We start from the raw sequence: 20,950 nt of genomic DNA, 5'->3' as shown, positions 1-20,950 counted from the left end.
ATTCTGGGGCTGGGGATACAGCACAGGAGCACCCACTAGGGTCCTGGCACATCAGTCACTAGGTACAGCTCTGGGGGTCCTTAAGAACCACAGGGTGGCCTTTCTGGTCTCTGGCATCACAGAGCCAGAGTAGCAGCACCTCCTCGCCCCCAGGAAGAAGTCACCGCCCAGCTGGCTATAAATCCCTGGGTGAGGCCCTCTTGCCCAGCACCACTGCTTGGAAGGTCTACTCTTTTTTTTTTTAGATTGTTAAGAAATTCAATTGAATTACTCAGTTTTAATAATCATGTGAAAGTACATGATGACATGCTCAATGCAGAAGTCAACAAATAAAGTTTAAAAACTTACTCTCCGAGTTCACGTTCTCACATAGTTTTCACTAAAGACATTATACTTGAAAGGAAAAATGTGCTACATTGCATTTGTCTTGTGAAACTCCTTTGGGAATGAAATTCTTATCCCCGTTCTGACACTAACGAGACACCCAAATATGGGCAATTCACTTTGTGTTTAATTTCCTTATCTACCAAATGAGGCAGAAATGGTGTGTGTGTGTGTGTGTGTGTGTGTGTGTGTGTGTGCATGTTCCAGGGTTATGCTGTAGGAAAGGTACAGACTCAGTATGTCTTTAATTTATATGATGTTCATTCATAGTATGGTTTCTTTATGAAAGATCCAGGTGTTTCCTTGTATGTAAACAGAATATATTAAAAATAAACTAAATGAGAGCAAGCTTTTAGGAATCTGCCTTGCAGAAAGAACAGATGTCAAGAGTTCCTTGTTGCCATTGGTGGCTATATTTAAATCATCTGTCTGCTGGAGAAGGAGTGAAGACAGACCTGAATATAAATCCAGAGACATAAGCCTAGATCTATCTTAAGAGAAATATGTCACTTAAATTGTCACTTTGTTGCTACATAAGTTATTTACTTATTGGTGAATTATTTGAACTTATTCTTTGCAATAAGACCAGACAGAATCAAAGTCCCACATGTGGGACGCACTGAATATTTAGCCACACATGAACAATTTTCCCAAGAGAAATCTGGGAAAGAACTAAATAGTTCCCATATATCAGAGCTGGTAGGAAAGGGTCACACACACACACACACACACACACACACACACACACACACACACATACACACACACGAAGGAACCCACAATCCCAGGTTCTCTAGGAGGAGTTTAGGGGTTAGACCCCCACATCGAGCATCCCTACTTGTACAGCTGCTACCGAGTTGGTGCCCTCTCAGTCCTCCCTTGAGGAGACTGACCACATCCTTCCCATCTGCAGTAGAATACTCCAGCTTTTCTCAGACAAGGGCCTGATGGCCATCCTCCTTCAGGGGAGCTGGCAGGTACCTAAGCTGCCTTCTCCAGCTACACACTCAATTCCAATAATTCTCCAGAGAGAGCCTGTGTGCAAACCTCAATCCCAGACAAGCTCTAGGATGACCAGGTGCTGATAGTTAATTGGGGTTTGTCTTCACGAGCTCCAGAGGACAACAGCAAAACACAAGAATCAATTCTGAATGGGTGCACGAACGAACACTAGCCAGGGGATCCCTCAGGTCTCAGTGCAGAGTGAGCAAAAATAAATAAATAAATAAAAATGCCCATCGACTGGGGCTGGAGCCATAGTACAGTGGGTAGGGTATTTGCCTTGCACGTGGCCTACCCAGGTTCGATCCCTGGCATCCTATATGGTCCCCCAGCACCACCAGGAGCGATTCCTGAGTGCAGAGCCAGGAGTACCCCTGAGCCTCACTGGGTGTGACCCAATTAGCAAAAATAAATAAATAAGTAAAATCCACCAAGATTAAAAAAAAATGCCCATCGACTAGTCTCCCAGGAAGAATTTCAACTGCATACTTAGCAGACTCACTTTAATGAGCCTGCATTTGGGCGTGGGCATTGTCCTCTCCAGAGCCCACAGGAACTGCTGGGGTTGAATTCAGCCTTTATCAGCACGCTCCAGGTATGGAACGTCTCTCTGGCTGAGAGTTAGACTCCTGGTACTTCAGCTTCTGCAGCTGTCACCCAAAGGACATGGCTCAGACCACATGGATCTTATAGCCAGTGGGTTTCATGTTCTTGAGTCCCTGTGGGAAGACAGAGTAGTATAAAAAATATCCACTGGGTGCAGGAGCTCTTCCCAAGGCTAGGCTCCTGGTTCAGTAGAAAAGGAACAGGTAAAAACACTCATTTTTTGATTAGTTTTTGGGAAGTTTGAAAGGGATGCTGTAAAGAAATTTCCAAGAGAAATAATGACATCAACAACGCCTACATTAAGTAAAAAGAAAAAAAAAAGAGAAAGACTTTACATAAATAATCTAATTTTACATTTGGAGGACCTAAAAGAAGAAGGAAAATTCTCCCCACATTTCATAGGAGGAAAGCAATGATAGACAGTGGAAAATAAATGAAATTTAACCTACTTGCTTCTGATACAACCTACAAAGAGACAGACAGCAGCAGATCCCACAGATAAAGGACTCAGTCTCAACGCCACCCTCAATCCCCGTACAGATGCCAGTGGCAAGCTTCTGGCCCACTGAATGGTTGCCAGGACCCCCTTCTTCAGGCTCTACTAAGTTGTTAAATGTGTCAGAAAGAACCCAGAAAACTCATTCACTTACTTGATGACTTATTTACGACCAAAGAAAAACTCAGTAATATCCAAATGGAAGAGGTTCATAGAGAAAGGTGGGAAAGGGTGTGGAGTATCTGGGTCCACATGTCCACTAGCCTGAAGTCTCCCTAAGCCCCCCTTTTTTTCTGGGTTTTTAAGGAGGCTCCTTTAACATAAGCATGCTAGATCAACTCTCAGGGAATTCTAAGGCTCTCAAAAAGCTGTCAACCATAAGCAAAGGGCGAAGGGCAAATATATACGAGAAACATATTTTGGTTATCTGAATAACCAAATGTATACTTCCTATGAATTCCAATACTGTGCTCTCTCTCAAAAAGACTTGCATAATAATATTGTTTTTCTTAAAATTGATGAATATGGGTTTGTTTAAACCACTGTTATAATATATAATATCCCTGAGTAAATGGCTATGCCAGGTGATGGTTGGGAAAACGTCCCATGCAGTGCTTGGGGGTCATTTCAGGCTGTGCTGGGGTGGTGGTGCTGGGGATCAAACCCAGGGTACCTGCATGTAAAGCATGACCTTCAGCTCTCTGAAGCACCTCCCCACTCCAATATTGACAATCTTGATTCATACAGTAGCACATTTACCATTTACTCAGAAAAAGGCCATTATTTAATTTGATAAGCGATACAGCATAGTAAACCAAACATTGTATTTATTTTAAAGGTCACTTTGGTGGATATAAGGTTAATTGACATGAAAAATATTAAATTCTACACTAGAAATGCAATTATCAGTTTACTAGGAACATTTTTCCATGTGTCATAAAAAGTTTGGTATTACAGTATAATCATTCACTGAAGCACTATTTTAAAGCAGTTAAGATAATTTTGAATATTTGATCAATTAAGAAAAGTAGAAAGGAGTTCTTACCAAATTTGCTATGATATAATGGTAGCCTTTAACATGTTTTCCAACACTTACAATCTGTAAAGAAAATCAGAGAAAAATCAATTTTAATCCAGTGAATATTTTTAAAAAATAAACTTTAAAAATTCCTTATAAAATTAACTTCTTATACAAGAGGAAATTCATAAGCCACATTAAAATTAATGTAAAATGCAAAAATGATCACTTTTATTTAATTACACTACATAAAATAGCTTTTGTTTTAGGATACTTTAGTTAGAAAATTAATAGCACTGTAGCACTGTCCTCCCATTGTTCATTGATTTGCTCAAGCGGGCCTAGTAATGTGTTCATTGTGAGACTTGTTGTTACTGTGTTTGGCATATCGAATACATCACAGGTAGCTTGCCAGGCATTGCTGTGTGGGTGAGATACTCTCGGTAGCTTGCCAGGTTCTCCGAGAGGGGTGGAGAAATCGAATCCAGGTCAGCTGGGTGGGCCACGTGCAAGGCAAATGCCCTACCCACTACTACCTACTTTCATTGACTAAGTTTTCAACTATGGCACTAAAATATATTGCATTAAATTTTATTTTGTACTTGGATCTTATTGTGGTAATTATCATGTAATCTCGGTCATAAATAGAACTTAAAAAATTCTGTGCTTATATATTTTAGTTTCCATGAAATAGGCAAAACTTACAAATGTAAAATTTAGTAAGAGTGAAGAGAATCAAGAAATTTAAACGGAAAAATATGAATAGGCCTATAAAAATAGAAAGTATTTTATCCTAAGAAAGGGAATATTAATTTTATAACAGAAAGTAGTATATTATAGGTGTTGCTTAAGTGTCTACATTGATAAGTTAAAGATTGCAATAAAAATCTCTTGACTGGAAAGAAAAAGACCAGGCATAGAACAACCAATGTAAATGAGACATTAATTTATTATTGAATATGTATAAAATCCCTTAGCAAGCTAGGAGTAAACATACCTTTCTTAACCTAGTAGTGGAAAACCATATACACCATGATTATGCCATCTTCAATGCCAGATGTTGGGAAATTTGTCCTGTCCTTTAAAGAACCTTTTTTTACTTATGCAATGGAAAACCATGCAGCTCTAAGAAAGAACAAAACCAGACAATTTACAGCAGCATGGATGGAACTAGAGGGTACCATGCTGAGCGAAGTCAGTCACAATGAAAGGGACAGATACAGAATGAGCTCTGCATTGATAATTCTTTTTTTGGTGGGGAGGTCACACCCGGCAACGCACAGGGGTTACTCCTGGCTCATACACTCAGGAATCACTCCTGGTGGTGCTCAGGGGACCATATGGGATACTGGGAATCAAACTCAGGTTGACCGCGTGCAAGGCAAATGCCCTACCCGCCGTGCTATCACTCTAGTCCCTGCATTGATAATTCTTTAACTATTGTTTATTCATCAAATTTATCTTCCTGTTCTTCAGAGACTCTGATTCAAGTCTCATATTTTATTGTACTTTCCTGACTAGCATCTCTGAGTTTGTTAAACATCCTCATCATGGTGTCACTAAAGTCATTGTCAGATGATTTACTGAATTGGCTGGTGTTCATGTCTCAGGTGATATTGTTTCATTCACTGAATCTTGTGGGTTTCTACACATTTTCATTAATTTTCTAGTGTTCTTGCTATGTGGGGGTGAGTTTTTGTAGTTAGACCATTTGAGTGAGACTCCTCAGAATATGCTGAGGTATTAGGCTGGGGCTTGCTCTCTTTCTTCTCTACTTTTCTTCAGCAGATGACAGGTAGTATAGCTGTTAGCAGCAGGTGATTTGCTGAGTAGATCTATTTCATGGCCACATATGTGGCTGCATGCTTCAGGAACTGTGGCATGGGCCTATAACACAATTTTTTAAAAAGCAACACTTCATCTCTGTGTTAGAAATCAAAACTATTTTCTGTAAAATCAGAAAGACCTTTAATGGCAGACCGTCTATGTCAATCATTGTAACTGCATTATTTGGAGTTGTGTGTCTGACTAGTGATGCTTGGAAGAACATGGTTTGGGGGAACCCCCACCCTGGCTGGAGAGAAATGAATGCACCACACACACTGATTCCATGGAGTTTCTGATGCCGAGCACCCAACACCTGCAACTGTGTTTGGTCTTGGCACAAACCTTAACCCCTCTGTGAGGAGATTTTTTGGGAGAAAAAATTCAACTTAATTTCTGTAGAAAAGAGTCCTGTACATAGTTTTTATGTTTCTGATTTTAAATGTTTGTGTAAAATGGTCATGGTTTTGTTTGTACACGTTTTCATCATTTCAGCCAAAGTGAAAATCAACTCATGTAAAAGTAAAACAAAACAACACAGGGGTTGAAGATAGTATAGGGTGCTAAGGTCTTGCATATGGTTAGCCCAAGTTACACCCACAGAACCACATGGTCCCACGTGGTTGGTCTATAAGTTATAATTGCAAGAGCTTTATTAAGTCTCTATTCAAGCATTGCTAGGGTTGGCCCTGGAAGCCCTCAGCACAGTCCAGTGACTTGACTTTGGATGAATCTCTGGATGCAGACCAAACTTTGTGGTTCTAATGTGCTGATCTTTCTCTTCTATAAAGAGGGAAAACAAGTTTAAGGAGAAAGATGTGTTATAAAATAGTAATTTTCACAAGTATATTTGGCAAGGTTATTGGGGAAAGCAAGCCTTTTGTGAGGGGTGAGGAATTGGTACAATAATGAAGAATGGCTTTTCCCAAATGGGAAAATGTGGCAATAGGGAATAGGACATCTCCATCTTAAAAAAAAAAACATTAAAACAAAGGATTCAGTTAGATAAAGAATAATAGTCACGTCTGTTTAGGGTTTTCAAGAATGGAAGGCTATTTAAGTTATGCTGATCATACACTTAAATTTTTTTCTTTTAAAAAAACAGTGCTTAAGGCTTACTGCTGACTCTGTGCTAAGAGATTGCTCCTGGTGGTGCTCAGGGACCATATATGGTGCCAGGGATCAAATCCGAGTCAGCCCCATGCAACACAAGCACCTTAACTGCTGTACTATCTCTGTGATCCCTGATCATATGCATTCAATGGACTTCATTTTACAAGAATAAATGCTTAGGAAAAATGGTCAGTTGATTAAATTGCTTTTTTCTCATGTGTGTTTTAGGAAACAAACATTATGCAGGAATACCCTTAATCCTGGTGATGGTCTAGATGTCATCAACAGCTTTATTAAGTCTTGTACAATTAGTATTAATGAATGTGACTTCTAAATATTTGCCCATTTATTTAGTTAGTAAATGTATTCTACATTTGAGTTCAAGGTTAGATAATTTTTTTTGAGATTTTTTTAATGTTTTTTATTTTTATTAGTGAAACACCATGAAGTACAGTTGTAGATTTACAATTTTTTGTGCTTGGGTTTCAATTATACAATGATCAAATACCCATCCCACCATCAGTGCCCATTTTCCACCATCATGGATAATATCCCTCCCCCCTCACCCCCCCCATCCCACCCTGCCTTTGTGGCAGGGCATTCCCTTCTGTTCTCTCTCTCTCTCCCCCTGGGTGCTGTGGTCTGCAAAAGAGGCATTGAGTGGCAAACATGTTCAGTCCATAGTCTACTTTCAACATGCAAGGGTTAGATAATTTTTAAATTTGAGAATCCGGCAAACTACTGAGAGTAATATGCCAAACACAGTAACAACAAGTCTCAAAAAAAATGGAGACATTACTGGGCCCGCTCGAGCAAATCGATGAACAACGGGAAGACAGTGTTTGTTTGTATTAAATAATTTTTTAAACTTCACAGATGTTTAAGATTAGAATATTCATCTCCACTGACTTGGAGATGAGCAAGTCAGTGCTTGTGCTACTTGTTATAACAGCGTTTAGTATCTCAAGGGGATAAGACTGAAACAGAAATAGCAAAAATAAAGAATAGAGAAAAGGTTAAAAAAAGAATAGAGAAAAGGTAATACTTGGGTTTTAAGAAGAAGTGGTTATTATTTTTAGGACAATCAGGAAGTATTCAAGAAGGAATAGATGCTAAACAAATATTGGTCAAATTAATTAAGTTAATGAAGATCTAAATGTCACAAACACTAGTAGGCTAAGACCAGTTTGAAGCTTTCAAATGAGTAGTTCTGCCTTCAATCTACAATTCAACTTTATGCTAATTCTTCAGGCACCAATGGTTTGTAAAGCACTCAGTGTCTTTAGAGATAAGGGATGATTTACATGAACCTCAAACTATTATTTAGAAACTGTAATCATTATATCATATTGAGTATTGTATTGATCTAAAGACCTGAAGTGGCACCCTTGAGTATGAATGATTTTGGTTTCCCTTTTGATCTAATTTTAAAAGTCAGCCAGAAATCCCTCTCTCAGCTGTCATATTCCAGAGACTTTACTGTCGGGGGCAAAGAGAGTGACGTTTTGGGGCAGTATTAGGCACATGATACCAGCCATTTCCACTAAATCTTTTTTTTCTTTCCATATGGGAATCTCTGACTCCCAAATGTCCCCTGAATGATTTTTAAGAGTCTAAAAATGTTTATTGCAAATAAAAAAAACTGTAGTCTGTTTAGTTTACTTACATTTTAGCAAAAGAAAAATAGAAGACAAGGAGCTTTAGCAAACAAGCTGCAGACTTAAACTACAACCTCCTCAGATGAGATATAAAACTGGGAGTGTGAAGAGTGGTGGGAGAGGGGAGAATGGAGACTCCAGACAGGAATGGAATGGGGTTCAAGAGAAGAGAGAGTATGTGAACACGTGGCAAATATTTTAAAAGAAGTATACACATGTGTGTGCACATTATGTTTTTTTCTTCTACACTTGAAGACCTCAGAAATTACCAAACTTTCTAATGGGATATATATTATGTGAAGTAAAGTGAAGTAAAGGCCCTCCTGTTGATCATCGATTTGCTCGAGCGGGCCCAGTAACGTCTCCATTGGAGACTTGTTGTTACTGTGTCTGGCATATCGAATACTCTCGGTAGCTTGCCGGGCTCTCCGAGAGGGGCAGAGGAATCGAACTCGGGTCGGCCATGTTGGCTGCGTGCAAGGCAGCCGCTATATAAATTATATATAATTTTTTTTGCAGGGGCCACACTCAGTGATGCTCAGGGGACCATATGGAGTGCCAGGGGTGGAGCCTGGGCAAGCTCCCTACCTGCTGTACCATCCATCTCTCTGGCCCCAGAATGATTTTTTTAAAGAAAGGGGAGAGGATTAAATATTAATAAAAGGGTGGTTGCCTTTGAAAGCAGTTCTGTCTCTGTCCATGTGTCTCTCACTTTCTTTCTCAGTCCAACAGAAGTTGACTGACTTCCAGGAAGAGGTGGGAACGGAGTCCTCCTCAGGCTTCAGAATCACGTGCAGACTTAGAGTCCTATGTCTAGCAGACACCCTGCCAACGGCTTTGCTCTTAACCATGTCAACACATATCCACTCGCCTTCTCACTGTGGAAACTGCACTTCCTGGCTCAGGCTTTACTTTAATCTCCAGTATTCACTTTGCTCTTGTTCAGGGGTGGGGGCACAGGGAGGGTCTGGGAGACAATCAAGGTCAGGGGCACATGGCTTGCATGTACAAATTCAAGGCCTGGAACCACATGAGCCCCCCCCCCCCCCCGACCCCCAGCACAGTTGCTGTGACCCTGGTGGGTCCCAGGACACTGGGGCAGAATAGCTTCATAGTATTGAGCTGCCCAGCCTGGGTGGCTGACACTAAGGGGAGTAACTCCCATTCCCTCCTTTCCTCTATCAAGAAAGGAAGGAAGAAAGAAAGAAAGAAAGAAAGAAAGAAAGAAAGAAAGAAAGAAGGAAAGAAAGAAAGGAAGGAAGGAAGGAAGGAAGGAAGGAAGGAAGGAAGGAAGGAAGGAAGGAAGGAGGAAGGAAGGAAGGAAGGAAGGAAGGAAGGAAGGAAGGAAGGGAAGGAAGGAAGAGAAAAAGGAAAGAAAAGAATAGAAAAGAAAAGAAGAAAGAAGTAGCAGGGAGTAAGTTGTCAGGATGCTTGAAGACCCCAAAACCAGCCAGTGGTGCTGGTGCAAGGGGACATATGGTGTCCCAATATATATATTATAAGAGGAAAAGGAACAAAACAGATGCAGTGAAAGTGCTGTTCTGTACACACTGGGTATCCAACGAATGCCAAACTTTCTAGTTAGAAAAATCAGTCATCTCATAGAATGACAGATGCATCTTTTTTGATTAATTTCTAGTCTGAAACTACCATTTATTTGAATAATATTACACATATGTATGGTCTTGCAAATATCATTTTGTACCACATTGTACCACACCTATTGTGAATCATCAAGTGAAACGGAACTCGTTCAGGTTGAGGTCGGTGAAGTCTTCATGTGTCCACATAATGCTCATCAACAGAAAAAACTTAAGTGATTTATATTTAGTGCATAACCTGTAGTTTACCAGTTTTATATTTCAAATTATAGTTCAAGCACATATAAATTTAATAGAAGCTTATAATTCTTTTATGTTCCCTAAATAGTTGGGTCTCTTTTATTTTTCCTTGGCCTGTAAGCAAACACAATGTGAAAAAGGAGATCTGCTAAAAAGCGCGTTGGCTATGTTTGCAGGAAACACTAGGTTAAATATCGCAAAGGTCTCTGCTGCAGTACATTCTGCATACTTTCTATGCTAACGCACAAAGAAATCTCCAGAGTCCGAGTGGGCAGGGCTGGTGCAGTGGGGAAGGTTGCTTAAGGATATCCTTTCTACAGCCTTGCTCTCAAGCCTCTGGTTTCTTAACTTTCACCTGCTCAAATATGCCAGCGGATTCTGTAGTATTTATTCTTTAATTTTAGGCACCATGACTTACAATAATGCTCACGACAGTTTCACGCATATAATGGTCCAACCTTACATGCTCTACCAGAATGTTCACTTCCCTCCACGCTTGTCTGGGGATCCTCCCCACCTCCACTGTACCCCAGACTCATGGTAAATGCATTTCTGCTGGTCAAATCTTAGTTTCTGTTGCCTTTGGGCAGTAGTCATTCTCTCAACTTTACTCTTTTTCTTTATATTAGACACATGAGGGGGATTATTCTCTGTTTGTCCTTCTGACTGACTTCGCTCGGCATGATACTCTCCAGATCTATAACCGCAGGATCCAGATCCAGATCCTCAGTGGCAAATACTGCACTACATTTTATTCTCTTCAGTATAAATCACCTTAATCCACATTAATAACTCAACCATGCCATTAGCAGCACATTTAAGATAAGTTCTGACCATAATTTTGGTGAAAGCACCTACTGCTTACTATGGTCAGTGACTTTTGGCTTCAAGTTTTAAACTTTGCAGCAGTTTCCAGTGATAAGACTGTGATTCATTGTGTTAGATATAAAACTTTTGAGATATTCTCTTTAATTTCAGCTGTATGTGTGTGTGTGTGTGTGTGTGTGTGTGTGTACCTCTGAATTTATTTGGGTTTTGTCGTGCCACACTTCAAGCAGGGCATTCTAGAGAACTATATACATGGGCTGGAGAGATAGTACGGCGAGTAGGGCACTTGCCTTGCACAAAACTGATCCAATACCCCAAATGATCTTCTAAGCCCATGAGGAGTAATTCCTGAGTACAGATCCTGGAGTAATACCACATACCTGCTGCATGTGGCAGAAATTGCCTTCCCTCAAAGAGAACAAAGAACTTATTGATGAAAGAGGAAGCCTCAGTATGCCCTAGCCCATGTTTGCTTGAGGTTCCACTTTAGCTAATTTAAGTCTACAATTTAGACCTTCCTGCAGATTCCTAGCCTCTCTTTGAGACTGGGAGTTTGCATTTTCCCAAGACCATAAATTCTGCCCCAGCTTGTGAGCTCACAGGAAACCAAGAGAAAATGGACAATACCCAGAGACATGGTCAAGTAAATAACATAAAAGGTCTTAAATACATACAGGGTTTTTGTCTTATCTTAACAACACAGTTGGGCCCTAAAATAATTAGGTATCCCTCGGAAACAAATGAGTATCTTCTCATACTTTGATAAGTAACACAAAAACCCAATTTTCCTATAAAAGCCCCACAAAGTGAGTCATAATTAACTTAGTCCTATATTAAGGTACTACCCAGCTGGGGAGTTTCCTCCTTTTCTACTTTCTAATAAGCTTTTCTTTCTTCTAATGCTGAGCATCTTTATAACTCAATTCATTCGTGAATATATTGAGGAACCTGGGAACCATGTATGAACACAGAGACCTGCTGTAACCACTCCTGCATCACTTTGAATTGGACCCAGAGAATGTAGATATAAGCAAAGATTCTATCTTATTATAGGAGCACACACTTGTCCAAGTAAACTCTAAAGGATAATAAGTTTTATTATAAATATTATATAGAATTGCTATTTTATAGGAGTCTCACCAGCAGTACTTGGTGCCTAAGGGTCTCTCTTGGAAATACTGGATCAGATGGTTTGGTGTGGGGTAGATTACAGTCATCAAAAAGATCCAATACTTCATCTAATGCCAGGCAGGACACTTTCTATTCTAGAATTTATAAAGTATAAATTTAGAAGACTCCAAAAGGTGTCCTCAAGGGTAATAACAAATGCTTTGCTTCCCGTTTGTTGGTCTCATGCATTTCAAACTTTGTAGAATAGATGCAAAATCTTTTTTTTTATATTTTTTTCTTTTTTTATTAGTGAAACACCATGAGGTACAGTTATAGGCTTACAAATTTTGTGCTTGGGTTTCAGTTATACAATGATCAAGTGTCCATCCCTCCACCAGTGCCCGTCCATCACCACGGGTCCCAGCATCCCCCCCCCCCATCCCCCCCCCCCCCCCGTCCCATCCTGCCTCTGTGGCAGGGTATTCCCCCTTGTTCTCTCTTCTTTTGGGTACTGTGTTTTGCAAGAGAGGCATTGAGTGGCAATCATGTTTGGTCTATAGACTACTTTTAGCATGCTTCTCCCACCCTGGGAGGGTCCTCACAACACCCTTCATTTGGTGCTCTCTTCTCTATCTGAGCTTCCTTTTCACCTAGAACGTGTGGCTGGCCTTCCATTCATGGAGCAAAATTCCTGGTACTAATCTCAGCCATTCCTGGGTGTTAGTCTCCCTTTTTGTTGCTTTATGTTCCCCAGATGAATGCAGTCTTTCTGTGTCTATCCCGCTCTTTCTGACTCATTTCGCTTAACATGATACTTTCCAAGTAGTACCACTTGTATGTAAATTTCATAACTTCATCTTTTCTTTTTTTTTCCCTTTATTTTATTTATTTATTTATTTATTTATTTTTTTACTTTTCTTTTTCTTTTTTTTCCCTTTATTTTATTTTATTTTTTTTAAAGTTGTAGATTTACAATTTTTTGTGCTTTGGTTTCAATTATACAATGATCAGATACCCATCCCTCCACCAGTGCCCATTTTCCACCACCATGGATAATATCCCTCCCACCCCCATCCCCCCATCCCCCCTGTCTCTGTGGCAGGGCAATCCCCTGTGTTCTCTCTCTCCTTTTGGGTGTTGTGGTCTGCAAAAGAGGCATTGAGTGGCAAACATGTTCAGTCCATAGTCTACTTTCGACATGCATCTCCCCTCCTGGGAGGATCCTCCAAACATCCTTTATTTGGTGTTCCCTTCTCTATCTGAACTGCCCTTTCCTCTAGGATACCCGGCTGGCCTCTAAGTTATGGAGTAATCCTCCTGGTGCTGATCTCAGCTATTCTTGGGTATTAATTTCATACTTTGTTACTTTATATCCCCCAGATGAATGCAATCTTTCTATGTCTATCCCTCTCTTTCTGACTCATTTCGCTTAGCATGATACTTTCCATATTGTACCACTTGTATGTAAATTTCATGACTTCATCTTTTCTAACAGCTACATAGTACTCCATTGTGTAAATGTATCAAAGTTTCTTAAACCAGTTATCTGTTCTCGGGCACTCAGGTTTTTTCCAGATTCTGGCTATTGTAAAGAGTGCTGCAATGAACAAACAATTGCAGATGTCACTTCGACTATACCTTTTTGCCTCTCTGGGATATATTCCCAGGAGTGCTATAGCTGGGTCAAATGGCAGATCAAATTCTAATTTTTTGAGAGTCGTCCATACTGTTTTCCAAAAGGGTTGGACCAGCCGGCATTCCCACCAGCAGTGAAGGAGGGTCCCTTTCTCGCCACATCCGTGCCAGCATTGGTTGCTTTTGTTCTTGTGGATGTGGGCCAGTCTCTGTGGTGTGAAATGATATCTCATTGTGGTTTTGATCTGCATCTCTCTGATGATTAGTGATGTAGAGCATTTTCTCATGTGCCTTTTTGCCATTCGAATTTCTTCTTTGCGAAAGTTTCTGTTCATTTCCTCACCCCATTTTTTGATGGGGTTGGGTGATTTCTTCTTGTGGAGTTTAACCAGTACCTTGTATATCCTTGATATCAACCCCTTGTCGGATGTGTATTGGGTGAATATACTTTCCCATTCTGTAGACTGTCTTTGTATTTTGGTCACTGTTTCTTTGGAGGTGCAGAAGCTTCTTAGTTTAAGATAGTCCCATTTGTCTATCTCTGTTTTCACTTGCTCGGCCAGTGGCATGACATCTTTGAAGATACCATTAGCTTCAATTAGATGCAAAATCTTACCAAAACAAATTATGAAGTTGCCCTCTCTTGTCTATTTAAATGAAGACTATTACTTGCCTTTCCCTTCCAAACCAGAGTAGACAACTCTAGGCAGCTGCCATCTATTTTAAGTCTAGTAAAACTAATTTATTTTAATCTCCAAAATTTTCCAGCAGATTTTCTTTTATGTTTTTAAAAGAAGCTGAGTTGTTGAATGTTATATCAACAGCAATAATAAAAAGATATTATAGTAGTGTCCTTGCAGCATCAACTAAAACAAATTTAGTCAAGCACAATCTACTTCTAGAAGTCACAATTCTTCTAAAACACCTTGTATTCCGACAAGCATATTAAAGACTTAAATTCTTTGCTATCTTTTCTTTTCTTTTTATATTTTTTACAAGAATATGAGAAACAGTCACAGCCATGGTAACACTTGCTAAGAGACATTAGAGACCTCTTTCTGCCTCCTATCCTTTCCCTTTGCACTAGTGTGACTGAGGTCTTTTGAAGGTGTGCTCATTTTCTAGGAAAACAAGAAATCTGATGCGTTATCATAGGACTTATACATTTATATAAATACAATTAAAAAGCATAATCAGAGAAATAAAATCCTCTTTTAAAAATTTTAGCATAACTTTGTGTCTTATATTTGCACTTTGCTGCGACCCCAAATGAGCAAAGTTCAGAAGGCAAAAGCAGTTTGGGAGGGAAGCGGAGTAGTGAGCTTTCTGGAGCTGCAGTTACGAGCCTGTGCAGAGGCTCTCTCCAGGGGAGTCATTTCTTGCACTGCCTGGTTTGTTTCTGTTGCACCGTCATTGCTGTTACTTTAATACAGGAGAGTAAAACACGCACTTTTTTTCATCCCATAAAATACAACTCAAGGAAACTTAAAACCATTACTGCCAATAGAAATACGGAAGATGGTGCAGTGGCAATTGTTTTTGAGAGGCTGCTCTCAGCACTCTGAACAGCCTATGGGGCCTCAAAATTTCGGTGTGAGTGAAAGTGGGTGCCCCTTGGATTAAACCAAATGGGTGGTAACCTGCCATGTCCGTCTCCCCCCCCCCCCCCACACACACAAGTGGGACAGTTTCAACTGTCTGGAGACTGCAGATGCGGGGCTTATGCCTCCTGGGCTGGTTTTGCTGGAGTGGTGGCTGCAGTCTGCTCAGAGTGTCCAAGTTGGGTACTGTAGTGGTCCTGGACCTGGTTCTGTTCCCTGCCCAGTCCATTGCTGCTGTTGCTACTGGGGCCCAGAGGGTACAACACTGCCTGCTGGCCAACCTGGACAAGTGGGACAATTGCATCTGCAATCTGATGGCGCCCTTGGCTTATTGACATCCCCAAATCACCATTGTGCTTCTGGTCAGATTCCCAAATTTTCCGCAAGTTAACATCTCGATGAGGTCCGTCCTAGGACAGTAGAATGTGGCCAGGGGCATGGCAGAATTATGGAATGTGGGAGCTGGGGACTATTTGGGTAGGCACCAGCCTGACCCACTCCACTCTAAAGTACCCTGTTTGTAGAAGCTTGCATGGGTTGGAGATAAATTGTGGCTTCTGATCTCTTTAGAGATTTATGGGACTTCTAAAGCATGTCCAATAAATGAACTTGTATGGCTGAACTGCAGGTGATTTGTGGGCGTGGCTCCTGCATACCTAACGTTTGGCAGTTTAATTTTTCAGGAAACTTGGTCCTGAGTTGTGAACCCATCAAATTGTCTTATTTATATCCTAGTTTCCAATTTGAATTGAAGGTACCGGCAGAGGAACAAAGGCATGCGGGTCCCAGGGCTGAGATCTCCAAGCCTGCTTGGATCAGGGCTGAGCATCCTCCACCCAGATCCTCCATCTTCCAGTAGGCAGGGGTCACACCCCTAGCACAGTGTAATCCCATCAACGGCCAAGACTCAGAGACTATACTACCCAGCTCCCGGAAGAGAACAGCTCAGAGTCTCCTGCCCCTGTACCTGGCTGTCCTCACCGCGGCCCCTTGGAGGGGGGGCAGGTTGAGTTTCCCTCCCCGCCCTGACCAGAACTCCGGCAGCCAAAGACCTCCAGAACCAGCCACAACCATGCTGAGACCACCCTCCACACGCATGAAGGTACTGGCAGAGGATTAAAGGCATGTGGGTCCCGGGGCTGAGATCTCCAAGCCTGCTCGGATCAGGGCTGAGCATCCTCCACCCAGATCCTCCATCTTCCAGTAGGCAGGGGTCACACCGCTGGCGCAGTGTAATCCCATCAATGACCAAGACTCAGAGACTATAAAACCCAGCTCCTGGAAACTGACACCTTATTATAATCTCATTCTTACTTTGGACAAACTGGCGGGCTACCAAATGTAACCTGCCCACATGGCAGAGTCTGGCAAACTCCCCATGGCATACCCAATATGCCAAATACCAGTAACAATGATGGGTCTCATTCTCCTAACCCTGAAAGAAGCTTGAATATGGCATTTTTTAAAAATCTCAGGGCTAGGACGAAGGAGACGTTACTGGGGTCTGCTCGAGGCAATCGATGAACAACAGGATGATCATGATCCAATTTGAATATAAGCTTTCCCATGCAGGGATCATATTTTGCTCATCTTTGCACAACAGTTCCTGGGATGATCTGGCACATAGAGGCGGGGTGGGGGGTGGTGGTGTGGGGAAACCTGGGGAGTCAAGTGAAGAACTGTCTGATGTCCACTGAAGAACTGTCTGATGTCTGCTGTGGGCTCATTCGTAGTCAGAAGTTTGCTACTAATCTCTTTTTTTTTTATTGAGGGGATGAGGTGAAGAGGAAGGGAGTTTTGGGTCACACCCTGCAGTTCTCATAAATCACTCTTTGAGGGGCTGGGGAAACTGTATATAGTTCCTGTAATCAAAGCCAGTTGCATGCATTTAAGACAAGGGCCCTACCCACCATACTATAGCTCTGGCCCTAAGATGCTTAACCTTTCCCAAGAGGATTCAAATAATCAAAGCCATTACCTTCAATTACTAGGTATCTTTTGTAGTGACTGATCTCTTCATTATCTCTTCAGCTTGTTTTCCTCTTTGTGTACTTTCTTTTCTCTCTTTGGCCCCTCATTCATTTTTTGTTTGTTTGTTTTAGTATAAAAAATATAAAAGCTCATAGTCATGAGCCCATCACTAACTTTTTTTAGACCATGACTCAGCAAGTGATAGCACACAGGGTCAGGCTCATTAAGTTCGAGGCTCTTTCTGATGCTTTACTCCACGACAGTGATTGTGGGAGAGTTCTAGACTGTAAAATTTCTTATGTTAGAGACATCTGAAGTGCCAACTGTCACCAATACTTTATCAGTTAATTACTGTTGTTACACATTTGGCAGTTCATCGAAAGTCCTGCCTGGGATCTTTTACTCAAGTGGTGCTAGACAAAGAGATGGCCTTGGAATAATTTAAAAACTGGGGCCATGTTCATATCTCACAATTTTTATAAACATGACCACATTTCTGATTGTGGGTATTTACTTCCTTTGAATTGATCACATCCTGACATAGGATTATCACACCCTGACTTCCTTTGGAGATGCAATAAGCCTGGTTGGTTATTTCTTAGGCTTTTCAAAATTTAATCTTTGAGTATGGGAAGATCATTGGGCTTGCCAGTGATCTAAGACTCATATTTGTCTACTTGGACACTGAATTTCTCCTTTATGTAGTTAGGTGTGAATGTTGCTGAAGGGCACCAATTAAATCTGAGTTATGTGTTAAAAGAGGCTGTCTGAGGTACCTGAGAGCTATTTTATCCTTTTGTTATGCTTTCTTACAGACTCTAAGGCGCGTGTTTAAATCTGCTTCTGAATCCTTGGTAAGGCACCAGTGACATGTCCTATGAGCGATATAACTTGAGTTCTCTATCTAATGCCTTTGATATAATTTGTTTAGTAAGAACTAGCACTCACAGAAGGAGGCAATATGAGGTCCATGATCACCTTGATATACTATATGAAAGGAAGAACTTGTATTAGCAGGATTTATGAGCACTATTGGTTAGCACCTTAGTTCATCAAGTAAGAGTTAATAACCACAACAGAAAATGTTTTGCTCATGACAGCACCTTCAGTAAAGTCTGACCAAAATGGGCACTCTGAAACATTTGTAGAACAAGTACACCGAGAAGGCCACTTTACTCGTTTTAAGTTACTTTCCAAGTGCATCCCATGTGAACAGTTACATATTGTTTTAGCAGCTAATGCAATGATCATAAGTCTTCTCTGGAAATGGCTGTACCAAATTTTAGAGTAAGAGTTTTCAAGATTTCAGACCAACATTCCTTATTTAAAATAAGAAAGGTGAAGAATGACAATATGATTCTATTGAGCTTCTATAATAAACCAGAGGAATTGTACAAGGAATTAAGGCACTTTACTCAAAAACTGACCACACTGCTGGATTCTCAAGCACTGTCAGGAGTGCCCTGGAGCAGAGCCAGGATGAGACCTGAGCAACAGGGTGTGGCCCTAAGACCCAAACGAACAACAAAACGCAACTTTTAAAATCCAACTTTCAAAATGAAAAAAGTCACTCTGGGCTAACATTATAATTCCAGGAATCTGAATCAATAGAGCGAGGAAAGCCTCTGAAGACAGAATAAGCCATGCCTATGGCCAGTCCAAGGAGACTATTTTGGAAGAACCAGGAACCGTGCTGCAGGGTCCTTATAAGTTTTCTTTAAAGAAAGAACAAGACTGGTTCATTTGGCTTTAGGGCTGTGAATACTTCTGTCTCAACTCTTTGACCTTCTCCTGCCCTGGCTCCGGCTCCGGCTCCGGCTCCGTGACCGAGAGAAACTACGGCTCTGCCTGTGGCTGCGGCGGTGGCTGTCATGGGCAGGGCTGCGGACCCGCTTTCTCCCGTAACTTCGAGCATGCGGTGGATCCTCCTGGCTCTTGGACGGGTACTTCTGGACCTCCCTTTCCCGGTGGCTGCGGCTCCTTTCCTGCTCAGCTTGCCAGGGCCGGCTGTGGTAGTTGCTGTGGCGGCTGGGCCGGGGCCACCTCTCCAGGGACCGGACACAGGCCGCACTGGGGGCCTCCGGGGACAGGTGCTCATCCCGCATTGCTTCCCAGAACTCGTTGTTGGGGTTGCGGAACACGTGCAGGAAGTTGCAGTGCTTCCCGCGGGGGCACTGCCGCAGCTCAAACAGGCCGCAGATGGCCATCTTCCAGCGGGTCACTGGGCAGAACTCGCACTGCAGCCGGCGGCCGGCGTACCAGCGCCCGTTGAAGGCTGCCAGGGCGGCCTGGCACTCCTCCTCCGACTGGTACTGCACGTACACGTTGCCGCGCAGATGCGGCTCCAGGTTGCAGCTGACCTTGAACTGCACCACGCGGCCCACGTTGCGGAACTCGGGCAGCACGTCGTGGTAGAAGTCGAGGAACTGCTGGTAGGTCTCCTCATCGCTGTACTCCAGGCCCGCGTCGGGGTCGTAGTCGTCGCGGCGGCACTGCTCCATGCCGAAGGTGGTGAACATGCTGCGCACGAGCAGCGTGGGGCTGGAGGCCGGGGGCTCGTGGCGGCGCGAGCAGCGCTCACCGAAGCGGCAGGCGCCCGTCTTGCTGTAGAAGGGGCAGGCGGGGCGGCCCGCGGCGGGCGGCTCGGGGTTGCGCCACGAGGCCGCCGGGGCCAGCAGCCTCCGCTTGGCCTCGGCCTGCTCGCGCTCGGCCCGCAGCCTCCGCGCCCCCTCCTCACGCTCGCGGCGTCGCTGCTCCTCCTCCTCGACGCGCAGCTGGTTCTCGCGCTCCTCCCGCGCCCGGCGTGCCGCCTCCATTTGCTCCTCCTGCTCCCGCCGGCGCTGGAACTCCTCCTGCGCCTGCCGCTCACGCAGCAGCCAGGCCTCGTTCTGCCGCTGCCTCTCGGCCTCCAGCTGTTCCTCACTGGGCGCGCCATCTTCCCCGTCCTCCTCCTCCTTCTCCTCTAGGGCCAGTGCTGCGTCCCGCAGGCGGGCCAGCTCCTGCCGCCGCTTCTTTCGCCGCTCCTTCTTAAGGGCCGCCCCGCGCTGCCGGTGGCTCAGTTTCTGAGGAAAAGCGGCTGCCTCTGGGCCTGGCGCCGCCATCTTTCCCGCCCGGAGCCTGGCGGAAGAGGCGGGGCCGGGGGCGGGGCGGGCCACAGCTCCACCCCCTGCCGCTGGGGCTCGCGGACGTTATTGGATCCAGGCCACGTGGTGTTTCAGGGTCCGGGCCATGCTCGTAGGTACTGGGTCCTCGGCCCTCTCTGGTGCTGCTTGTGGTTTTTGATGCCAGAAAGATAGTTGTGGGTAACTTTGTTACGTTCTGTTTTTTTGTGTGAATCAAAGTCTAGCAAGCAACTTCAGCGTTCAAGGTATTACACTGAGAACCTAGGAATCTTTTTTTTTTTTTTTTTAAGTTTTGTTGAATCAGTGTGAGATAGCACAGCGGTAGGGCCTCAGGGTTCAATTCCTCTGCCCCTCTCCGAGAGCCGGGCAAGCTACTGAGAATATCTCACCCGCTCAGCACAGCCTAGCAAGCTACTCCTGAAGTATTCAATATGCCAAAAATAGTCACAAATCTCACAATGGAGACGTTACTGGGCCTGTTGGAGCAAATCAATGAACAACGGGTGGACAGTGCTGTGGTGCTACAGTGTGAGATAGTTACAAAGCTTTCATGTTTGAGATTCAGCCATACAGTGACTGAACACCCATCCCTCTACCAGTGCACAGTTTCTACCACCAATGCCCCCAGTACCCCATCCCCCCCCAACCCCATCCTCACTCTGCCTCTATGGCAGACAATTTCCCAAATACTCTCTCTCTACTTTGGGGTATTATGTTTTGCTCGAATTTCCCCACCACCAT

At 43.1% G+C, this 20,950-nt stretch overlaps 2 protein-coding genes across 9 annotated transcripts in view; both read right to left on the bottom strand.

Annotated features, from left to right (window-relative positions):
* GRIA4 (glutamate ionotropic receptor AMPA type subunit 4) overlaps nucleotides 1–20,950 on the bottom strand; it is a 339,539-nt gene that overhangs the window by 80,783 nt on the left and 237,806 nt on the right. For all 8 annotated transcript variants that reach the window (XR_008792568.1, XM_056115207.1, XM_056115203.1 and 5 more), the window contains exon 6: nucleotides 3,534–3,587. Coding sequence is in view for 7 of the 8 variants with exons in the window: in XM_056115207.1 (XP_055971182.1) it covers nucleotides 3,534–3,587 (54 nt within the window). In the remaining variant the exon portion in view is untranslated. The remainder of the gene's footprint in view (nucleotides 1–3,533; nucleotides 3,588–20,950) is intronic.
* On the bottom strand, nucleotides 18,860–20,226 carry LOC130024452 (U2 small nuclear ribonucleoprotein auxiliary factor 35 kDa subunit-related protein 2-like). Its single transcript, XM_056115210.1, has one exon. The coding sequence runs from the start codon at nucleotides 20,186–20,188 to the stop codon at nucleotides 18,860–18,862; it is 1,329 nt and encodes a 442-aa protein (XP_055971185.1). The 5' UTR covers nucleotides 20,189–20,226.

This window comes from Sorex fumeus, unplaced genomic scaffold (assembly GCF_029834395.1).
Source record: "Sorex fumeus unplaced genomic scaffold, SorFum_2.1 ptg000028l, whole genome shotgun sequence".
Taxonomy (NCBI): Eukaryota; Metazoa; Chordata; class Mammalia; order Eulipotyphla; family Soricidae; genus Sorex; species Sorex fumeus.
This window is presented reverse-complemented; position numbering and strand designations above follow the sequence as displayed.